The sequence below is a fragment of the Enoplosus armatus genome, chromosome 14, assembly GCF_043641665.1.
Source record: "Enoplosus armatus isolate fEnoArm2 chromosome 14, fEnoArm2.hap1, whole genome shotgun sequence".
NCBI classification, from domain to species: domain Eukaryota; kingdom Metazoa; phylum Chordata; class Actinopteri; order Centrarchiformes; family Enoplosidae; genus Enoplosus; species Enoplosus armatus.
Genome location: NC_092193.1, coordinates 4,679,182 through 4,699,620, shown reverse-complemented (window position 1 = coordinate 4,699,620; position 20,439 = coordinate 4,679,182). Strand labels below are relative to the sequence as shown.

At 42.3% G+C, this 20,439-nt stretch overlaps 1 protein-coding gene across 1 annotated transcript; it reads left to right on the top strand.

The window, feature by feature from the left end:
- Positions 1-1,359: 1,359 nt before the first annotated feature.
- LOC139297103 (junctional cadherin 5-associated protein) lies at positions 1,360-8,685 on the top strand. The gene is made up of 3 exons (XM_070919693.1): positions 1,360-1,685; positions 3,844-7,748; positions 8,651-8,685. The coding sequence occupies exons 1-3, from the start codon at positions 1,360-1,362 to the stop codon at positions 8,683-8,685; spliced, it is 4,266 nt and encodes a 1,421-aa protein (XP_070775794.1).
- Positions 8,686-20,439: the final 11,754 nt, after the last annotated feature.

Here is a 20,439-nt window from a genome sequence, read left to right as displayed (position 1 = left end):
ACAGATTAAATAAATAAGTATAGTATGATGCACCCATCAGAGTGCACAAACGTATGTTTTCATTAAGATGAATTCAATTGTGAATATACGATCTTGTTACAATATGACATGAAATTATAAGATTCATGTTATATGAGTTAGTTTCAGTTCTTTTTGCTCCTATATTTCATTTTCATTTGGGATTTTTTTTTGTTAACGCTGCAAGTTATACTTCAACTTTGAACTGGATTTTATGATTCAGGAGATGAATCACTTTAATTACATGTAATAAATGTACCATATTTTCTCCTGATGCCATTACGACAGAAGAAATACTGGCAACCTACGAACTTAGACCATGCATGGTGACACAGCACAGAGACAAAGGGCAGTATGCATTATGTGCAGTAACTTATACTGAATATTACATTTTCCCTGTGTGCAACAGAACTGTATTAAGTTACCAGAAGGGCAAATATATGATGCAAACTATACTGGAGGAGATTCATTTAAGAGTATTTGACACAGACTGTTAGTGTGGTGAGCTGTTTAATCTCTTCTCTACTTTGTAGTTTCTGTTAACATACGTAGTTATTCTTGTCCATTGAAGGAAGTGCAGCATTGTCCACGCGCATAGGTTAGTGCAGCTGTCCAGATGCTGCTCTGAGTGTGTGGATAAAAGTCATTGTATTAACTGATGACGAATGTTCCACCTAGAACCTGCTTGTGTTGAGGTTAAATCACATTTTCCACTGTATTTATCCCAGACAAAGGGTAGAGAAATCATTATGTAGGCAGTGGTTTAATGAATGGGAACAAGTCTCAATTTAGCAATTCTTATAGACAACCGTTTTAGACACTTTGGAAAGATGATAAATCGTCTTTGGGAGGAAGGAAGGGTGTGGCTGACAACACACATTTTATGGTCTCTAGATTTGGGAGTGAATCGTCCATGTTCAGGGAAATCAAACGGACAACGAATAAAAAAAGATGGTGCGCACCTTTAAACTTTAGTTGTACGTTCCAGAGTTGCCCTTGAAGACACAATAATGTCTGCACAAAAGACTGTGTTATGTTTAGCACATATCCATGTTTAATTTAGAACACTCACTGAGCTTTCAACAAAGCACATGCTGAAAAAGTCATGCATTAACACAAGTGGAAAGGTAACACAAACGTCTGTGTTGAAAATGATCGCATCCTCCATTTAGGTGCATGCAGAAATAATCTGTTCACATGTTACCTCTTCCCTCCCCTGTCCTCCCCTTAGTGATGGCCTCTGCTGAGCAACCGTGCTCCAGCTTCCACCAGCAGCACTGCGCATAAGGCAACACACCCACCTTTGCCCTCCTGCCCAGAAGTGAGAGAGACACCACCACCATGTACAGTGTGGAGGACCTCCTCATTTCGCACGGATATAAATTGCCCAAGAGCGGTCCTCCATCTGCCACGCCTTATGACAAGCGCCCTGCTGATTGCCAGCGTGAACTTGTGGACAACAGGGCTGGCCGGGGGACACTGAACGGGTATGAGGCGGACCGGGGGGCATCTATCCCCGGCATCTATGGCAGCAGGCAGGCACTGGTGAAGGGCTACCCCGCCACTGACAACGAGAGCGGGGAAAGGAACCTACGGAGAAAAGAAGCCGGTATCGGTATCCTAGGTGATGCTCAGCCCTTGGGTGATTCTCTTGCCACAGATAGTGGGTGAGTGTTTTTTTCCCTCTCTTTTGCGATCCCCCACACCCTTTACCTTCCCTTTTTTTCCTCTCCCCCCCTTCTCACTGGGGCCCTTCGGTATTGCATGCAAAACTGAGTCTGCACTGCGCAGGGTTTTTTTTTTTCCTCCTCTTCCCTTTCCCCTCCTTCCAGAGCTGCAGAACACTGTGGCTGCAGCAGCACCACTGACATATCTTATGCTGGGATATGAGGAATTATGAAAGGTGCCTTTGCACTTGTTTGAGTTGTTTACATGCCTGCACAGAGAGGTGGCTTGCGTCTCTGTGGAGCCCACCCATGCACTGCTATCGTCTCCACAGCCTCCACCAGGCAGGCAGATGTAAACAGCAGCACTAGACAGTGAGCAAACTGAGGAGGACTGAACATGCCTCAAGACAGGCGCGTAATCACTCCACTGTAAACACTGGCACACTGAATCACGCCCAGCACGTGCTCTGTGATGTAAGCATGTTGCTGGGCAAGTGTGCACAGCGCGGCTCCCCTCAGCCATACAGTAGCATATGCTGCTGAGGATGATCCATTGACTCTGCTGCTTAAATGAATGAGTACAGTGACTAACACAGTGATTTAGTGCAGTGCAGATATGAGATGAAGCTCTGAAAAAGGCTAAATTGTTCTTTTTTTTTATATCTTTATTTATCAGACTGGATATTTCACAAACTTGGTGATATATTTTATTGTTATATATATATATTTTTTTATGGAACAGATAACTGCAAATCATGGCCTTATGCTGGTTTTATCGTATATGAATCAACTAGCCTGCGAAAAATACAGTCATTGGTTTATTTTATTTGAAAGATATGATGGTTGCATTTGAATTTAAGAAAGGATTTTAAACCCACGCTCCCTCGTTCCATTATAACTGACTGTCACCATCGGGGTGGCTTAAAACATGCGATGGCTGTGACTGACGACTTACGGATATTCATGGATATCAGAGTGTTTCTTCTGCTTCATTCAGCAGCGCTCTTCCACAGCACCAGGAAAATTACCACGACTGCTTGAGAAAATTAGAAAATTAAAATTACAGTGTAATTTAACAAAATGACCCTCTTGAACACAAGAAGTGAGGCTCTGTTCTTTAGACTTAATCTGTTATGATTAAGTATGCTATTTCTAAGATAATTGTTTTGGCAGTGCAAAATGCATTACAGTCATATCCTGCACATAAGAGGTAAATATGGAACCATAACTAAAATTATCTCCAGGCGGCTTTATCACACTACAGTGGAACCAACAGTCACTTGTCACACACTTTCCATTTTATGTTAAGTTTAGCAAGCATTTTTAAAATTATATCAATACTTGTGATATTACATATTCGCCCCAGCAACAATCAAAAAGGCCCTTTTCTTCTGATTTTCTCCTGAGTTATGTTTTATTGTGACATAGTGAAGCAGACTGCTTTAAAAGTTTATTGTTTATGGGTGGGTCATACTGTATCTCCTAAAAGGGTACAGTTTGGTCTTGATAATTGAGTTATGTGATCAATTAAACAGAGAGAAGGAGGTCCTTCTGCTTTTGTGTCAGATCAGGTAATGGGATGTTTTTGCTTAGACTTTCTTTAAGAGCCACAGTCAGTGTCCAGATGACCAGCTTCCAAGATAAGGTCAGCACAATTTAATATGCAGATCATATTGCAGTAGCATCACAATTTCATGGTTTCTTCAAGGGACTTGGGAGCCGCTGACTTAAGCACTTCTGTCTTATATGTGCTGGCTCTCCTTGATTAAGTCGTGTTGGAAAGCCAATGCTGCCAAAGCCAAAACACATGCTTGAGACTGGCATGGACATGTCACCTCTAATATCTGACACAATTAGAAAATCTCAAGAGGGTGGTGTTGTTTTATTATATTATCATAGAAAATTAGATAATAATTTTGAATTTTGATTCATTTTGTTTTGTTTTGGCAAAGTGTGTTCATTGCAGATAGTTTAATGTATTAATAAATTTTGGATTATTAACTATGGATTATTAGCAAACTGTCAATCATCTAAAAGAATATTGTCTTTCAGATGCTATTCTGTTTGTCTGTGGGTCTAAACCTAATGACTGAGTCACTTCAGAGTCCACCTCACTCCCCTTCGGTCTTATTCACACTGAACTTTTCTGTCTTTGCAGGTTCTACGATGTTCCCAGTTTGACTTATTCAGAACCCCTGAGCTATGATGATAGGGATGTTTCCTACTGGCGGAGGCGAGGCCAGGACTTCAGCATCCTCCTGGACTATGCTGATGGCAGGGAGCTGAGGGCCTCTGCTGGTGCATGGAGGCCACAGGCCCTGATTGCAGCAGAGGAACACAGAGCAGAGAGACAAGCGCAGCAGCTATGGGAGGACATTTCCTGGCTAAGGGACCTGGACGCAGCCCCTGGTCAGCTAAGGGTGACTGGGGAGAGGAAGTGCCAGAGCCTTGGTACAGAGGAGTGGAGGCCTGCTGTGGGCCTGGGAAGGCAGCTGTCGGATGGAGACGGGGACAGGTGGGTTCAGGACCAGTACCGCCGCCTGAGGACGCCGGAAGGTTTTTTTCACCCCAGAACTAAAGCAAAGTCTCAGTCTCTCCCCAGAGTTTTGTCACCTGATAGAACAGGCATCAGAGAGCTCATTCCATCCAGGCCTAGCCTACCTGATAGACAACAGAGGATAAACAGCACTGTCTTCTCTGGGCCCTATAGTAGATATATCTATAGTGGTGCTGTTGTCAGGGACCGGTGGGGTAGGAATGCCGGGCCAAGCAGCCATGTTGCACTTTTACCAAAGCCCAGGTTCAGTAGGCCTTTAAAGCCTCCGTCATATGAGATTCACCAGCAGACTAGGGGTAGCGCAGAAATGCTTGCTATAGACCAGGGTGCCAAACAAAAAGACAGGTCTATCTATTATCCAAGGGGTGGGGAGCTGAGACAAGACTATTTCGCACAACACTCCACCATCTCTGGAATGGAGCCCCCTGGCTACATCCCACCCCCATCATATAAAAGAGCCCCACCCCCAAGAGCAGTTTCAATCAACCGCAATGAAATGGCAAACCTAAGATGGAGGGCGGAAGCTCTGCAGATGCCCAGCTCAGATCCTGGAAGGTGGTTTTCCAGACAGGCAGGTGGTTCATGGCTGGAACATTATGGAGAACGTGGTGCGTCCTATCGAAAACAGGTACATTGTGGACATGAAGAACAACCAGGTCATGCCCGTCAATTACCCACTGAAGACCCAAGAGTGAAGCAAATCTCAGGAGGGCCTAGCGGAAATTCTCTCACTGACTCAGACAAGATCCGTAACATCAACAAAGAGACTCCATCCGCTAAGATTTTAGGACAATCTACACATGATAGTGCCTTTCCTCCCCAACAGGGGTCAGCTCTCAATTCTGACAGCCGCAAAACAGCTCTCAATGACAACGACAGCAGTAATCGATGGTGCAACAGGGGAATAAACAAAAAAAGTGACAGTGTAGCTTCCGAGCAAAACCGTAGTCAGTTTTTTCCTTCATCTATTCTGGGTAAACCACCACCTCCTCCATGCAAGCCGGCTGACCAGGGTGTCTCTGAAACTGTGACAGAAGTAAAAAAGGTGGAACAACCTGAACCACCAGAGAAAGACAAATCCAAGAATCTGAAAAAGAGACTTAGTGAGACAATTTTTTGTTTGGTGTCTGTCCCTGTTACTCCGCAGCTCAGTGGGACAATCCGTGATCAGAACAACAACAATGAGAAGTCACCAGACCCAGCGGACAGTCCTAGTGACAACAAAACTGGCCATTTAACAAACCAAAGTCTCCAAAGCACATCTTCAGCTGAAGCTGAGCTGCAAGCACTAACTGGTAGCATAGCGAGCAGCAAAACAAGCAGCCGAGCAAGCAGCAAAATGTTTAAAAAAGTACCCTGTAGACCCCCTAAGATAAACCATTACAAGGAGATGAAACTGTCGGGAACCTGGCCTGCAAACCAGTATCGAGACCAGGAGACACAAACTAGCCCAGAGGCCCGAAAACCTGCCCCTGAAAACAAGGAAGCACAACAAGACCCGGTCCCTCCCGGCACTGAAGTCCCTCCTGATAGCAGCGGTGTAGTGGGCACTGCCTTCAGTTTTCCTATAAAGGGAGTGAAGAGCCTGAAACTGTCAAGCAACAGCGCCTTCTCCCTGACCGCCACCTTCTCCAACCAGCTGAACAAGAGCACAGCTCAGCAGCCAGCAGTACCACCCTCAGGAAATGATGTGGAGGAGACCAAACCAGCAGCAAACAGTGGGCAGGAGGCATTTGAACAGTTCCTGCTGAAACCGGTCAGCCAGCGACCATGGGATGCTGTCAAAGAGCTGGAGACCATCAAAAAAGAGGTCCAGGATCAACAGCAGCAGCAGAGCAGCAAACAGCCCAGCGTTGACAAGTGCATAGAGGATCTCAACGAGGCCTACAAAGACATATTGGAGCTAGGCACTGCCAGCAATAAAGTCCCAAATGGTTCTGTTCAAATCCCTGAGCGCATCAAAATCCGATTGACATCAGAACCTCTAAACAAGCCCAGCAGCCTTAGGCGCAGTGCAGTAAGCTGGTCTGTTGACCCAGAATACAGGGAAGTCAAGAGCGCCTTCTCCAGGCCTGCAACAAAGTCGGTAACCTTCAGCAAGCAGCTTAGAGAGGAGCTCCCTGTCCCACCTCGGGAGACAGGTTTCAGAGAATACAGGGTTGTAGCGCATCTTTCGCGTAGACGGAGCAACGACGGCAGGACAGTGAAACTAGACCTGCCAGATGAGCCTATTGAGACACCACTTTGTGACTTCAGTCCAACAACAAACACAGCAGCAGCTGAGGTGCCATGGGCAGATAGACAGCCCATGCAGGATGCCTCTACGCTCACTAGTCCTCCTGATTACGAGGACATATGCCAGACTTTGCGTCAGTCTAGAGACCCGGCGGATATCAATAAAGCGTCCGCAGGCAATTTTAAACCTAATGATGCAGAGTCTCTTCAAGATCTCAGTGTTGAATCAGAGGAGGAGTGCCCTATTTGTAAAAGAGAGCTTGAGAATCAGATGAGACAGGGCCCACTGCCTCCACTTCACGAGGAGAACAGCTCGGACAGCTCGGCCACTCAAAATGGCAGTCCACCACAGTGTGCTGCGTTAGAAAGTCCAGCAGAAGATACAAAAACAGAGGAGCCAAATGACTCAAGTTTGAATCAGTCAGGGTCTGACCTGTGTGCTGAAACAAGGGAGCAGCATTCATTGACACAGGAAAATGTGGGAGGGGGTGAAAAAACAGACAATGCTCAAGCAGAAAACTTGGACAATTTGTGCGCAGTTAATCCTGCTGAGAGCATACCAGCAAATGGAGCTACAGAGGACAGTGCATCCACAATATTAGCAACTGACGTGCCTGCAGACCCCCAAGTCACAGAGGAACAGAGTGTTAGTGAAACAGCAACTAAGGAAGTAGAATTAGGAGAGAAGGAAGCCATTACAGGAAAAACACCTGAAGGCAGTGCAGACAAACAGACAGCTGAAGCGAAAAGTGAGTGGGAGGGACAAGATAATAATACAATGCCTGATGACAAGCAGGAGCAAGAGAAGAAGCCATTTGCTGTCCCAGAGCAAAGACCTGGACGGGCTCATCTGGGGCGAGACCATCCAGGGTTACCAGAGTTCCCTCCAGATAGACTGCCACTTTCAGTTCCCCCAAACCTAGACCGCAGGCTGTCTCTTAGCTTGGAGGGGGAGAGGAGGAGCAGGGGCCCCTCCCACCGAATCGAAGCGCTGCAGAACAAGCTAGCTATTTCTCCAGGTCGGGTGGCGGTTGAGCGCCTGGCCCGGATGAGGGAGGTGGACGTTATGTATCGTATGAGGCGCCTCAGCATCAGGAGTACTGACTCTGGGGAGGGGGAGGCAGAGGCAGACGGAGAGGGCAAGGACGAACAAGAGGAGGAGCCCCACCTTGCTCCTCAGAGAGACAAGGAGAACGATCAAGAGGTCACCCATTCACAGCAGGTCTCTGAGGAGACAGTGTTGCGAGATGAGGAGGAGACATCTCTCTCAGGTAAGATAAGAAAATTAGAGGAAATGAAACTTTGAGGATCCTTATGGAAAAATGTGTTAGTCAAGTTTAGAGGATTGTCTGTGCAGCTTTACAAATTTATAAGGGTAACATTAAAAGTAAAACATGTATTTCCCAAGTGGTTCCTGGTCCAGACAGCTTCAGTAGACTACCAAACTGAAAAGAAAAATAATACCAATACAATTTTTGAAAATATTTGGTCAGTGCATCAAACAATTTCACTGTCCACAGATTTATTATGCATGCTTCAGGATGACTGCAGACTAAACCATGAGTGAATGTGGTCATGGCATTTCAATGGTGACAAATTATTATTATTGATGTATGAAATGATGAGCATATGACTATTTAGAAAACAATTAAAAACTATTTAGAAGAGCCATTGAAAGCTTAATGGGTCATATCGACCAAAATTGTGCTTTAGGTTTAATTCTGTAAAGGACACATCAAACTGTGTTAAGAGAGAAGACTGAAACCATGTTTATGAACTGTTTTTTTCTTCATCAATCTTAAAAATGCTATTTTAGTAGAAAAGCTATAGTCTCCTGTAAGTAAGGGAGCACAAGTGTGCATAAAATCTTAAGAATGCATTGCATCATTTATCTCTGGAGGTCGCAAGTTATCAAAATTGAAGAGACAGTCAGTGGGTCTTGCTGTTAAAGACATCTCCAGATGGTCTCAGCGCCCAAAGATAGCCAAAGTCTTCTATCATTTTTCATTGTCCTGTCAGAAGGAGATTATTTTCTGTGATACTGTTGCTGTGATAGATATTGCGGTTTTAAATACCCTTCCTCGGTTTAGATAATTCAGATGAATAATACATTACTAGATATAGATAAAAATACACTTTTTCTGAATTAATATTTTTCTTCTTTACGTCCCAGAACCCCATGATCCCAGCCGAGTGGAGACAGTGTAGAAAGACTGCGTCCATCATCTCCATCTGAGGTTTTTAGCTCCAACACTGTGACCTGGCTGCCTACTAGAATGCCTTCATCTCATCTTGACACTGAAATGGCCTTCTTGTCCGACAAGAGCATTGTGTACACCCTCACCCTCGGCGCTGCGTTGACTACTAAGAGTGCTGTTCCACTGCCAAAGGGAGGTGCCCCTTTAACTTGTAGGGCAACTTCCACCCCGAATCCCTCCCCAGCCTTCCCAAACTGACTTCCCACTACCCCATCTGTCCTCCATCCCCAAGCCCATCCTCTTATAGGGTTTCTACTAGTTAGTCTTCTTGTAGCGGCTTGTCCTTTCTATTCTATCCTCCCTATGCTTTTCTCATTGGCAGACATTATGCAATTCTGTCGTGCATACTAGAACTTCTAAAATGTCCATAGTGAATACAGTCGAGACATTTTTCGCATACTGAACGAATCTGTTTGTTTACGGGCGAGCTGTTAAGGATATGAATGTAAGCGTTTATGTTTAACCTAACGTAGACATAGAAGGGTTATTGACACAAACCTGCTCTGTTGCATTTAAACTACACCAAAATAAACTGCGCATCTGATTGTCGTGGTGAGGCGACAGCTGTTTTAGAACTGGACATCACTGTCTCTGGCTCAAGAACTGTTTTGATTTTCAGATGAGATCAATCAGCCTTTCTTTTTTTAAAAATTCAATGACATTGTGCCCTGTCTCATTGCTTTTGTACACACTGCAACCATAACCCATAGAGCTCTTCAATGAAGAGTGACTCCGCACCACATGACATGATAGATCAGTGACCTGTTGTACGATACATTGGTTCTACACTGGAGAGGGAGCGTTGCCTTCTTTAACCATATGTGTGTTAGTCCCCTGATCAATCTGATGTATAGCTCCCATTTCCAGGTAATTTCAGGAAGCAATAAAGGCACGGATTGAGTTGAAGTGGTGGTCGGCAACTTTGATAAACTTTAAAGATGAATATAGGGATATAGAACAACAACAACAACAACAACAAAAAAAGATATGTAGAGCAATATTGTTGTACAAACAGCTCAGTGGTGTAGTGGAGCTACCTGTAGGAACCATTGTCAGGAGTTTTAATGTGAACTTGTCATTCAAATCATATTACAGGGATATGGAATTGTGTCAGGGTATATGGGGGCTTAACAGGGGGTGGGTGCTTTACGTCATCATGTATATCTATGTTCACACGTCTGTATCGCAAAGAGACGACATTTCACGGAATATTTATTTTTGTTATCATCGAATTGTTAATCAGTTTGCATAATGTACAAAATAAAGTATATTTTAAATATTTTAAGAGATATTTTGTATTTAACCATGAATTTTTATTTCTCCACCCTTATATCAAGCTGAAAGTATCATATGTCTGTATAGTATCATATTGAGAGTAAACATAATTTTCTAGTGCTTTAAAATCTAACAGAGTGATATAAGAAGGGATGGCCCTGTGGTGTGCCTTGACCACACGATTCAGTGAGCGATAGGGTTCATCAGTGCTAGTGTTGACGTGATGGAAACTTTTTGATTGTGCCATTATTTCCTATTCGATAGTGCTTTTTCACACGCTAACAGTCAATGTTGGACACTCCTTGTGATATTAGATACATTAATCCATCCCAGCTGTATTTCCTATGTTGGTGGTCAGACACGACCTGTGTCTTATTTTTGTCTTTGTATGTCTTCCAGTTCAAATCGTGTATTGTTCTGTTGTTGGTTCCTCGAAACATGTTTAGAAATAAAAGTGGGATTTTGTTTTTCTTTCCCTTCCTTCCACCCTCCCTTTCTTCTTCCCCTCCTCGTCCTAACTTCCTCCTTTGTTCCTTTCATTCCACAGCGTGTCCATTTTGTGTAAATTGTTCTGCTGTCTCTTATACTTATTGCACTAAAGGATACAATGCAGTATGCTATTTTTGGCTTAAAAACCACATATTTGCAAAAAGTATGAAAACGTTCAGTTCTTTGTTTGTTTGTTTTTAAATACAGGGGTTTTTAATAAATTTCAAATCATGATCTAAAACCTAAATAATGATTCTTGTGGATAAAAACAAGTTTGCAATTATGTGGTTCTTCCTCAACAGCAGCGCTGCATTGGTGAAATGTATCAGCAACAGATCTGTAGGAATCCATCACTGTTGAATCACTCATCAAGTATCACTTAATTGTTATGTAGCATTTTACAGTTGTAGCATTTTATCAACTCAGAACTTTGTCTTAGTATTTCAGACATTTCTTGTAAATTTGTAATAATCATGTCGCCTTATTACGTGTGCATTACATTATACTCCAGGCAATGCCAAATACTAACGTACTAAGCACTGTTTCATACCTTAGGTTTTTACAAACAACTTACTGTTCTGCCATGCCTCTGGCTGGAGAGGTGCAGTAGCATTGTGGATAGTTTCTGCTCTTCATGCTGTTTATCTGTAGGAACATTGAATCAAAACTGTGAACTTCAAATAATACAAAAAGCATCATTTTTAAAAAAAAAAGTACCGGATGAGATTCAGTGTTTCAAGCGAGAGCCCATAGTCAGCATCACGGGGAGGACAAGCTGGCACGCCCATAATTACTAACGCATCTCATTTTCAATTCATTTTGGAGACTGAACGGCTTTGCCTCGGTCTTGTGTGTAAACTGCCCCTGACAACATTTAAATAGCTATTTCAGTACATACGCCCCCCTCTCCCCCAATAATTGGCATGTCAGGTACACTTGAACATAGTGTCATTTGACTTTTTGTACTGCAGGTTACGTGCAACATGAAGTAATTATGCACACTTGTAATATTTTCTATTTTCATATGAGATTTAAGTGCTTTTTGTACTCACTGACATCTTTTTTTCTTCCTTGCATGAAATGCAAGAGAGAGGAGGGAAAAAAATGTTTTTCATAAAATATATTTGCATTTGGTACTCCAATAGTAAAACCGGTGGGCAAAACATTACGTTTCATAATTTCAGTTACAAAACTATGCCAAGTATTTAAATGCTATTTTTAGAGTAAATCAAAGGAGAACTCATTCATTTTCTTTCCTTTACGACATGCCTTTATCTTTGTATCTATAAATATGAGCATAATCCATAGTCATATGATTGTGCTACTGTTGTATGATACTGCAGTCTGATTCATAAATAAACTCTTTGCATGAAAGTTGTGTTTGTCATCAATTGCAGCTGCAGGAATGTGTCATATATTCATAACTTCCTCTCCAAAATGTATTTTATTGTTTGGGAAGGACACAAGAAAGCAAGTCAAACGTAAACTGCACTCAATAGCAAGTTCAGCAAGAAGATGTAATAATTGGTGTCCTGTTAGAGTTGACTTCTATTGTTAAAGTAATATTAAGGCAACAGATAACAGCGTATGTGCTCAATTATGTGTGTGTCTTCACACATGTACATTTGAGTGGTGGCAATTTCAGCCCAATTACCCTGCCAGACTGTCACACTGAGCTCCACTTGCTCGATCAAAGCGTTGGCAAAGACAATACTTGAGCTTAACCTTGTAAAAACCTCCCAGCATGCTCTCTGAGGCTTGGATGCCATCCATCCTCAGACGCTGTTCAAAATTCGTCTGTGTGCCATCTTTTTCTAAAATGGGAGTGAGAAGTCTGATTAGTGCTTCCTCTGATGTGATACCTTATTGATCCCTATATAGGTAAGCTTTCTTTTCACTGACATCCCAAAGCTTTGCTCTGAGGCCGAGAAGGAGAAGGGGGTCATACAGAGGGGAAACACATGCGAGTGGACATACTGAAGAAGCACTATTAGCTCTACATAATAATTAAATATCACAAATAATATCAACTTCACAAAAAGGCAAACAACTTTTATGTTGTTTAACTTTAGATTTGTGAACCCCAAACAACCCACTTTGAATGGAGAATGGTTAGATCGTGTCACCACTTTCCAAAGCCACGATTCGATTTGAATTTCGATTTAAAGGTCACGATTCGATTTTTAAAACATGTATGTGCCCCACAGTGTTTATCACACAGGCAACGACAGAGGAAAGGTCCAGCATACCCGAGCTCAGTCTCATCACTGAGTCAGTCTACAAAGGTTCTCTGCTCGTGGTTTCCACACTTATTCTGCAGAATTGAAGGTTCAACGATTTGAGACGGAGTGAAACCTCTCGTCAGAGCTGCAGCTTTGAAATTTGCACCGGAAAGTCAGTTACCTGGGAGATGAAGGGATGGCTGGTGGGGAAAAGGCGAAGACGGATCCAGGTCTGTCAGGCCAGACCACGTCCCTGTATGTCTCTGCAGGCTCCAGGTAATCTGCACCGTGTGGTCTTTGAGGTGTTTTCACAGCAGGCTGGAGAGAAACACATCATATATATAAACTCCTTCTGATCGATTTAGAGTCGAAATCGTGACAACTGTTACTGTAGACTGTTACTACCCTACTACAACTAGTATATAAATATATATATATACATACATAATATACATGTGCAAAGCTAAAGTAAATGGTTAAAACGATAGAAGTTAGATTTTACTTTTAAACAATTAAATGAACTGAAAACTTGCCACTAGGGCTGCAACTAACGATGACATTAATTATCGATATATCTGCCGATTAATGTCACGATTCATTGATTAATCGTTTAGTCTATAAAATGTCCATTTCCCAGAGCCCAAAGTGACGCTCATCATAAACGCCAAAGAAAAACAGCAAATCCTCACATTTAAGAAGCTGGAACCACAAAACGTTTTACATTTTGCTTGAAAAACGACTGAAACGATATATATCCATTATCAAAATAGTTGGCAGCTAAATTTCTTTCAAGTAATCGTTGCAGCTCTAATCATTTATTATTATGGTTAAGACTGAACGTGGCCTCCTCAGGACCCACTCATGTTATACACCAGTGTGGGAAAACAGATATGAATTCATATTTCATGTTTGCCAATGAATGTAAAACAGATTATAGAATACTGTGATGCAGGCTCATCACATCTGAGATGATGTATTTGTCTGTGTTTTCTAAAAAGCCACATTTCTTTGATTGTGGATGTATGAAGGAGAAGGAAAGAGTCCCACTCCTTCTGTTCCTCGGACCTCACCGCCGTTAATCTCCAGCTGTCCCTCCATTACAGCTGCCTCGGCCTCCGGGCCGGACCGCGGTCAGTAAACTACATATCTGTCATTACTGTCCGCCTGTCAATGCGCGCCTGTGTTGCTCGGGGAATAAGTAGCTCCATCAACGGCGCAGTGACAGTTGTCCTCCCTCTGTCTCACAGACACATAGACTGCATTCTCCACTGTGCAGTAACACACTGCAACACTGCAGAGGAACATCCAACTGAAAGGAGCAGATTACTTCTTACATCTAGATTTGTTTGTCTGAACACCTGCAGTAGAAGCAGAGACACAACTGTTATATACTTCTTATTTCCACAAGATGGAGCCAAACTATAATAATAAAATACCAAAAACTCAAAAAACCGACCTGCTTCTCCAGCAGACGATGAAAGAAGAGAAAACCTTTATCTGTATTTCTATAGAGCTCACATCTTGTCACTTTAACACATGCACTGTATGCAGGTTAATTGTTATATGTTCACACCCACATGAAAATTAATGTCTGCACTTATAATATCAGTAAAATAAATTCTAACACGCCGACAGTTTTCTCTAAAATGTTATTTTATTCAAAGGTTCATCTTATCCTTGGGAATATAAAGGCTGTTGACTTCATTGCCTACATCTTCTATTTGTTTGTCTTTGTTTGACACTCACACACTTTTTAGATCTAATAGATGTCCTGTAGTGAGTACTTTTGCAAGGATCACGATCGTAACGCATTAAATCATAAGTGGAGATACAGCAGAGGCTCGACTTTAAAACATCCGTCTGCTGTGGCCTTTAAAACCAAACAATGAAATGTTTATAAAAGTGAAGAAGCAGAAATGTAAATGTATCCTGCACGAATGTAAACAGAACACATACGAGTGTGTAGATGAACCATGCATTGCTCAAAGCAAAATTAAGTTTATTGCAACTCTGTGCTGTAGGACCCCCGTGCTGCAGTACAGCAGCCCCTGCAGAGCCCGGATCACACTGTGCTGCTGGATTGTAGTTTAACAGCTGATTCGATCCCCCCCGTAGGCCTACTGGGTGCTGGATGCTTCCTGGCTATTTATGGCAGATGCCCCTCCATCGCGGCCGCTCTCTTCAGCCCATACATGGTTGCTGTGGGATGAGGTTACCACGCCGGTTTTGGCCCGCACTCCCCAAACCCTTTGGAAGCAGTCAGTCAGTCTAAACTATCAGACCAGGATCCCAAACCTGGTTCACAAGAATGGACGTTTTAAGAACCACAGTTTTGATTTAGTTTAAGGTTTGAAGAACCACGTATTGTAGGAGTATCAGTCTCTAGAGCCCCTCTAGTGTGTTTTTTCTCAGCTTCATCCCCGTCTCTCTCCTTCACCCCTCTCCTGCATACCCCACTCCCTCTCGTTCTCTCTCCCTCTCCCCTCTTCTCTCTCTTCTTTGCTCGGCTGTTCCTGGACTGATTAATTTGGCCCGGTGCAGCAGAGCTAGTGGGAAAGCACCCGGCTATATTTGTCGGCTGCTGAGGTTGGACCTGCTTCATGGTGGATGACTTTGGATGTTCTGTTTGGGTTTACCTGCTCACACCTGCGCCTCCTGCCTCCTCAGCATCTGCTTTGCTCTGAATAAGGAACTCGTGAGACACTTTGTTTGGTAGTTTCAATCCCTGAAACCAGCTGTCAGGATAAATGGACTTCACCCGTGAAGTATTTCTCTTATATTGCAGCTAAAGCATCGTAAGTATTGTTTTCTCTTTTGTAGTTTAGTCTCATGCATGCTATGATGTTTATTGTATGTTATTTTATGATGATATATTCATCTGTCAGCTTTGTGTTGAGCTGCAAATTGTAGATTCTCAGTAAAAGGATGTTGGACCTTTATGTTAATTTACTTGTGTGCTACACTAGATTCCTCATGACTTATATGTAAAAAGTGTAATAAACTTTTCATTTGGAAATCTGGAAATGTAAATGCACAGAAGTTGCCTCACACTTGATTGAGGAATTTGGCTGATAAATATTCTTTCCTTGTCAGTTTGATTGTTTAACAACCATTGCTTGTTTTTTATTTATACGTTCAGGTGTAAAAGTAAAATATGACGGTTTACATAAAAGTTAATTTTGTAAACCATTGTATAGTATGTTAAAGTGCATGAAACCCAAAATAATCATATCTACTACGTCAGTCAGAGCACCTGATGGACTTCAGAGTTTGGCAGCCAGTTTAAATATTGTACCTTGTAAAGTGTCTTTAAGATTGGGAAAGACATTCATTGTCACTCAATTATTATTTTTGCCAAATTACCCAGAAGTGGAGGCAAAGTGGTGCCAAAACTCAGCAGTACTTGACTGGTGTCTGGTTTAAATTCCCCCCTGGAGGACTGAATGTAGTGTCCTAACCAAGCCTCCCTCTTGTTGCTTTGCGCTGTCTCAAGTAACCTCATGGGTATTAGCATTCCAAGCTCCAGATTATGGCTGTATGGTGGTATGTGTGTGCAGCTGATCTATCAGCTATGTGTTGGGCTGGTGTGTTGTTCCAGCGCTGGCCAGGCGTCATTTCTCCACAGTTTTGTTTTCATAGTGTGTGTGTGGGTGCGTGTGACTCCGTACGGCAGTTGCTCGGTGCTCTGCACCTGCTGCGCCCATCAAAATGAACAGACAGGTTTACTGTCCGGCCCCATGCTTGACCTTCTGCCACTGGATTCTATTCATCTACATGTACAGATTTCTCTCCAAGTGCTGTAGACACATGTATTATCACCCAGCTGTGATAGAGGCCTACGTTCATTTGTTAAAATGTACATGGACGAATGCATATATGCTGTCTATGCCTTCTTGGTTTGCGCTTCTAAGCTTCTTTGTTGGTCAGCAAATGGACTCTAGAACAAAAATCTTTTATACAAAGTAGTTTCAGGTATGTTTCACCCTTACAAAACAAGTGCAGGATCTTACACTTTTTAACTTCTTCAATGGTGAAATGTACTGTAGCTCCTCTTTTATGTTGTCCTTGGGGTTTTTGCAGGATGAGAGCACAAGCAGTGTTGGAGATTGTAGCAGCAGATTGTCATAGTTGTAAGAATAACTTTCTTGTAAATGAAAGGGCAAAGATTCAGTTCTCAGAAGGGTACTGTTGATGTGTCCCTGAGCAAGAACTCTTTGGAGCAATCGGCATCTTCTTTTACATCCTTTCATCATCCGCCTGCTCCTATTTAAACTGTTATGACCAAACTGACTCCAGCTCACGGACCCTCCCTCGTATTTGTATTCATCGGATGTGTGGCCTGTTGAATATGGTCTCGTGCACCAGTTAACTTGTCTGCTGTTACTGTCACCACTTAGTGTGTCAGAAGGAGAGCAGAGAGCTGTCCTTTCTGAATGTATGACTGCTGTTTGGGTCACATGTGACATGAATCAGTGATGATGGCGACTACATCCATGCTCCTAAATGGAGCACTGTATTCCAGGAGGGTCATTGTTACGTATGTGCCATGTAAAACTAATGATATGTCTGTTTCTGTCATTTTATGTGTACTTTTAATTAACAACATGCTGGTAGAATACAGTATTTAGTGGACTTTCTGGATGCTGCTGAAATATTTCAATAGAAATGAAATCCAATCAGTGAAAAACTCAGATATTGTAATCTAAAACACTGGGAAGTAATATGAGCACACAGGTAGAATTTAACAAGACATTAATACCAAATAAAGTACTTAATATGGTATACAAACAATAATGGGGTACTAATAAATGCATGGTTTGGTCATTTTATACATGTTTAGAAGACAGTATGGGAATATTTGTACACATGCACGCTGTGTGCAAAAGATATAGTAATACTTATATATCAGTATCAATTCATACAGACAATATTTAACCTGCGACAACAAAGCAACAACAATTATTCGCCATTGCAATGTTTTATTAATCGCTCTCTCGTCCAAGAAACAATAGAAATGCCAACAGTGGAGGCAATGGTTTATATTACTTCATTAAACAGACCAGACGGAGGTCGCATCCCACCACAATTATGAACAATCCTCAAATGTTGGTCTTGCGGAGAACATGGCAAGATTTGTGTTCATTAGACACAAAATATCGTGAATTGTTATGCACAAATAAACATGCACGCAGACAAGTGCTTCACTATTAGCATATGATTTATTCCAGGAACCTAAATGTACAAGAAAGTATCAATGTTTACAGAAAATAACCAACAATATGATATCTTAGAGCTCCCCCTAAATTTCTCAAATGAGGCCCTATTTCAATTGTTGTACATCTGAATGTCTCAGAGCGTTAAGGTACATACTACAGTTAAGGCAGTGATTACAAGGTTTAATGTTGCATATCATCTTCTCTCTCTGTGCTCAAGCTTGCCAAAAGCTGCAGAAATGCAATCATTCTGACGACTAACTACTCATTGGATCAAACTGAACACATGAACTGATGTGAGTCTTTTATCTGCTCATGAATTTCCTTAAGTTACCTCATCGTGATACAAAAAGTGAAGACGCTCCTTGACGATGTACCTTTAAGAAAAGACAGCCAAATTCCCAAGTAACCTTTTCTGGCATGAAATCCTCCTCTTCCTCCTCCATCACTCTCACTCACTCTGTCTCCGTCTCTCTTTCCTGTTCCTCCCTCCCTCCTGCTCTGTCTAAGAGTTGTCTCTCCTTAGCGCTTGTGCTCATCGATATCCATATAAGAGCAGAGCAGGCAGATTTCTGTGCCGAGTGTCAGGCTGAGTTGATGCAAGGCAGCAGAGAGGAACGCAGAGCTGGATCTAAAGAGTGAACTGCCAGAGTAAATGTTTTAAGGAAGGAGGAAGGATGAAGGTTCCTGCTCTGCTGCCTCAGGCTCTCACTTGACCCATGCATTTGTGTGTGTGTGTGTGTGTGTGTGTGTGTGAGAGAGAGATAGTTTGGATCATGTGTGTGCATGTGTTTATATTAGTGCATGCATGTCTGTGTTTCAGTGTACATTAGTGCATTTGTACAAGTTAACCTAAACAGAGAAGGTTTCTCCTAATAAAGGCAGGCTAGCGTGGAGCACAGAGTCTGCTGCCTACAGTGTCTCTACATTAATCATCATTTTCCTGATAAATCAATAACCACTTCTAAGCACCAGGTATCAGGTAACAGTTGCACGGGGAAAATAAGAGAATACCCACATACCAACATAAATATGTTGGCCTGAAGCCTGAACCCTGATACAGACGCGCTCCCTTAAGAACAAGCTTAGTTTAAAAGCACACATTCAACCAATGAATGAGTGAGTACCAATTCTCCTTCTAGGTTGACTTTTAAGGTGAATTAGTTCTTTCCACAAGCACATTTTTTGGAAGGAAAAACAATTACTACCTCCAGCTTTTGTAGCAAACCTGTTGCTATGTGAACGGGTTGTCGTGTGGGGTTGAGGTAGAGGTTAGAAATGCAAGTTTGATTCCCAAAACCACAAGTCTTTGCAGTACCTTCCAGTCATGTGTCCATTGTGAGTGTCTTTGAGCTTCACATTCACACCAAAGCATCTTCAGTAGGGTCAGACACTTATTGACGTAATCATTTCCATGCTCTGAATATTGTACATCACATTTACTCTCAATGAGCTGTCCCATCCATCCATCCAAAATCCATTGTATGTAAAGATAATGTATCGTGTGATACAACATGACGACATGTTTTAAGTTTCCTCTGTTCGATTAAGTTGGAAAAAAAAGTTGTGATTAATATTGTGGTTATCTGGTTCATTTGTGTTAATGGTGATAAATGCTCATGGCAGGAAAAAACGTCTGTTGCACTGAGGATGGCGATTGCGTCAAAGTTGGTGACTTTAAAATGGCCCGTTAAGATGCGAGTCTGTGCTCAACTCCAGTCCGACATAATGTACATTGAGCTCAGCAAAGCTCAGGCTGAAACAAAGGATCATGTGGTTGGTTTCCATAGGGAAAAGTCCATCCTGAGCTGAAGCTAGTGTGCTGCTGAGCTTCACAGCTTAAAGTTTGATTAGCAAAGAGATGCTTTGATGTTGAGTCACACAGGGATTTGTTGAGGTGCTTTTCTCCTCGTGCTGTTTATGTGATTTCCTGCGTGTTGAGTTTTATTGACTGGTTTGTACATCCAGTGCTGCAACAGGAAATCGTTGAGCTGAGTTTCATGTTTCTGTTTGTCTTTGACTCAGTCAGAGTCAGAGCAAGTGGTCTCGTTGGTGCAGGGTCTAGATCAGAAAACTCTTCTTCATTTGACAGAGAGATAGACCTGACCGCTGACGTGGTGAGTGAGAACTGTAATGAACAGGCCATTTATTTTTATGATTTATGTACGGATAGAAAACTGTCGGCTGTACCTCTAAATGAAAAGTAAAGTAGTAGTAGTAGTAATTTCTCTCTCTCCCATGAGGATGGAAAAGCCTGAGTTAGGGCCAAGATTATCAAACATTTACAGTTAAAGCAACAAGAGCTTATGTAGCTATTGTATATGAAAATGTAAAAAAGTACAAAACAGCAGAGCAAGTTGCAGATTATGCAAGTGAGATACAAGGCTCTCTTTTTAAAACATCCAACCCCCAAATTAAAGAGCTGATTTGTCAACAAATGAATATTAACTTGGATAATGACGGAGGTCTGCAATCCAGAGGTTAAACTTGTGTACTGGTCATGAT

Coding starts and splice junctions, on each gene's coding strand:
- LOC139297103 (XM_070919693.1), top strand. CDS start 1,360: ATGTACAGTGTGGAGGACCTCCTCATTTCGCACGGATATAAATTGCCC. Junction 1,686..3,843: donor TCTCTTGCCACAGATAGTGG/GTGAGTGTTTTT, acceptor CTGTCTTTGCAG/GTTCTACGATGTTCCCAGTT. Junction 7,749..8,650: donor GGAGGAGACATCTCTCTCAG/GTAAGATAAGAA, acceptor TTTACGTCCCAG/AACCCCATGATCCCAGCCGA.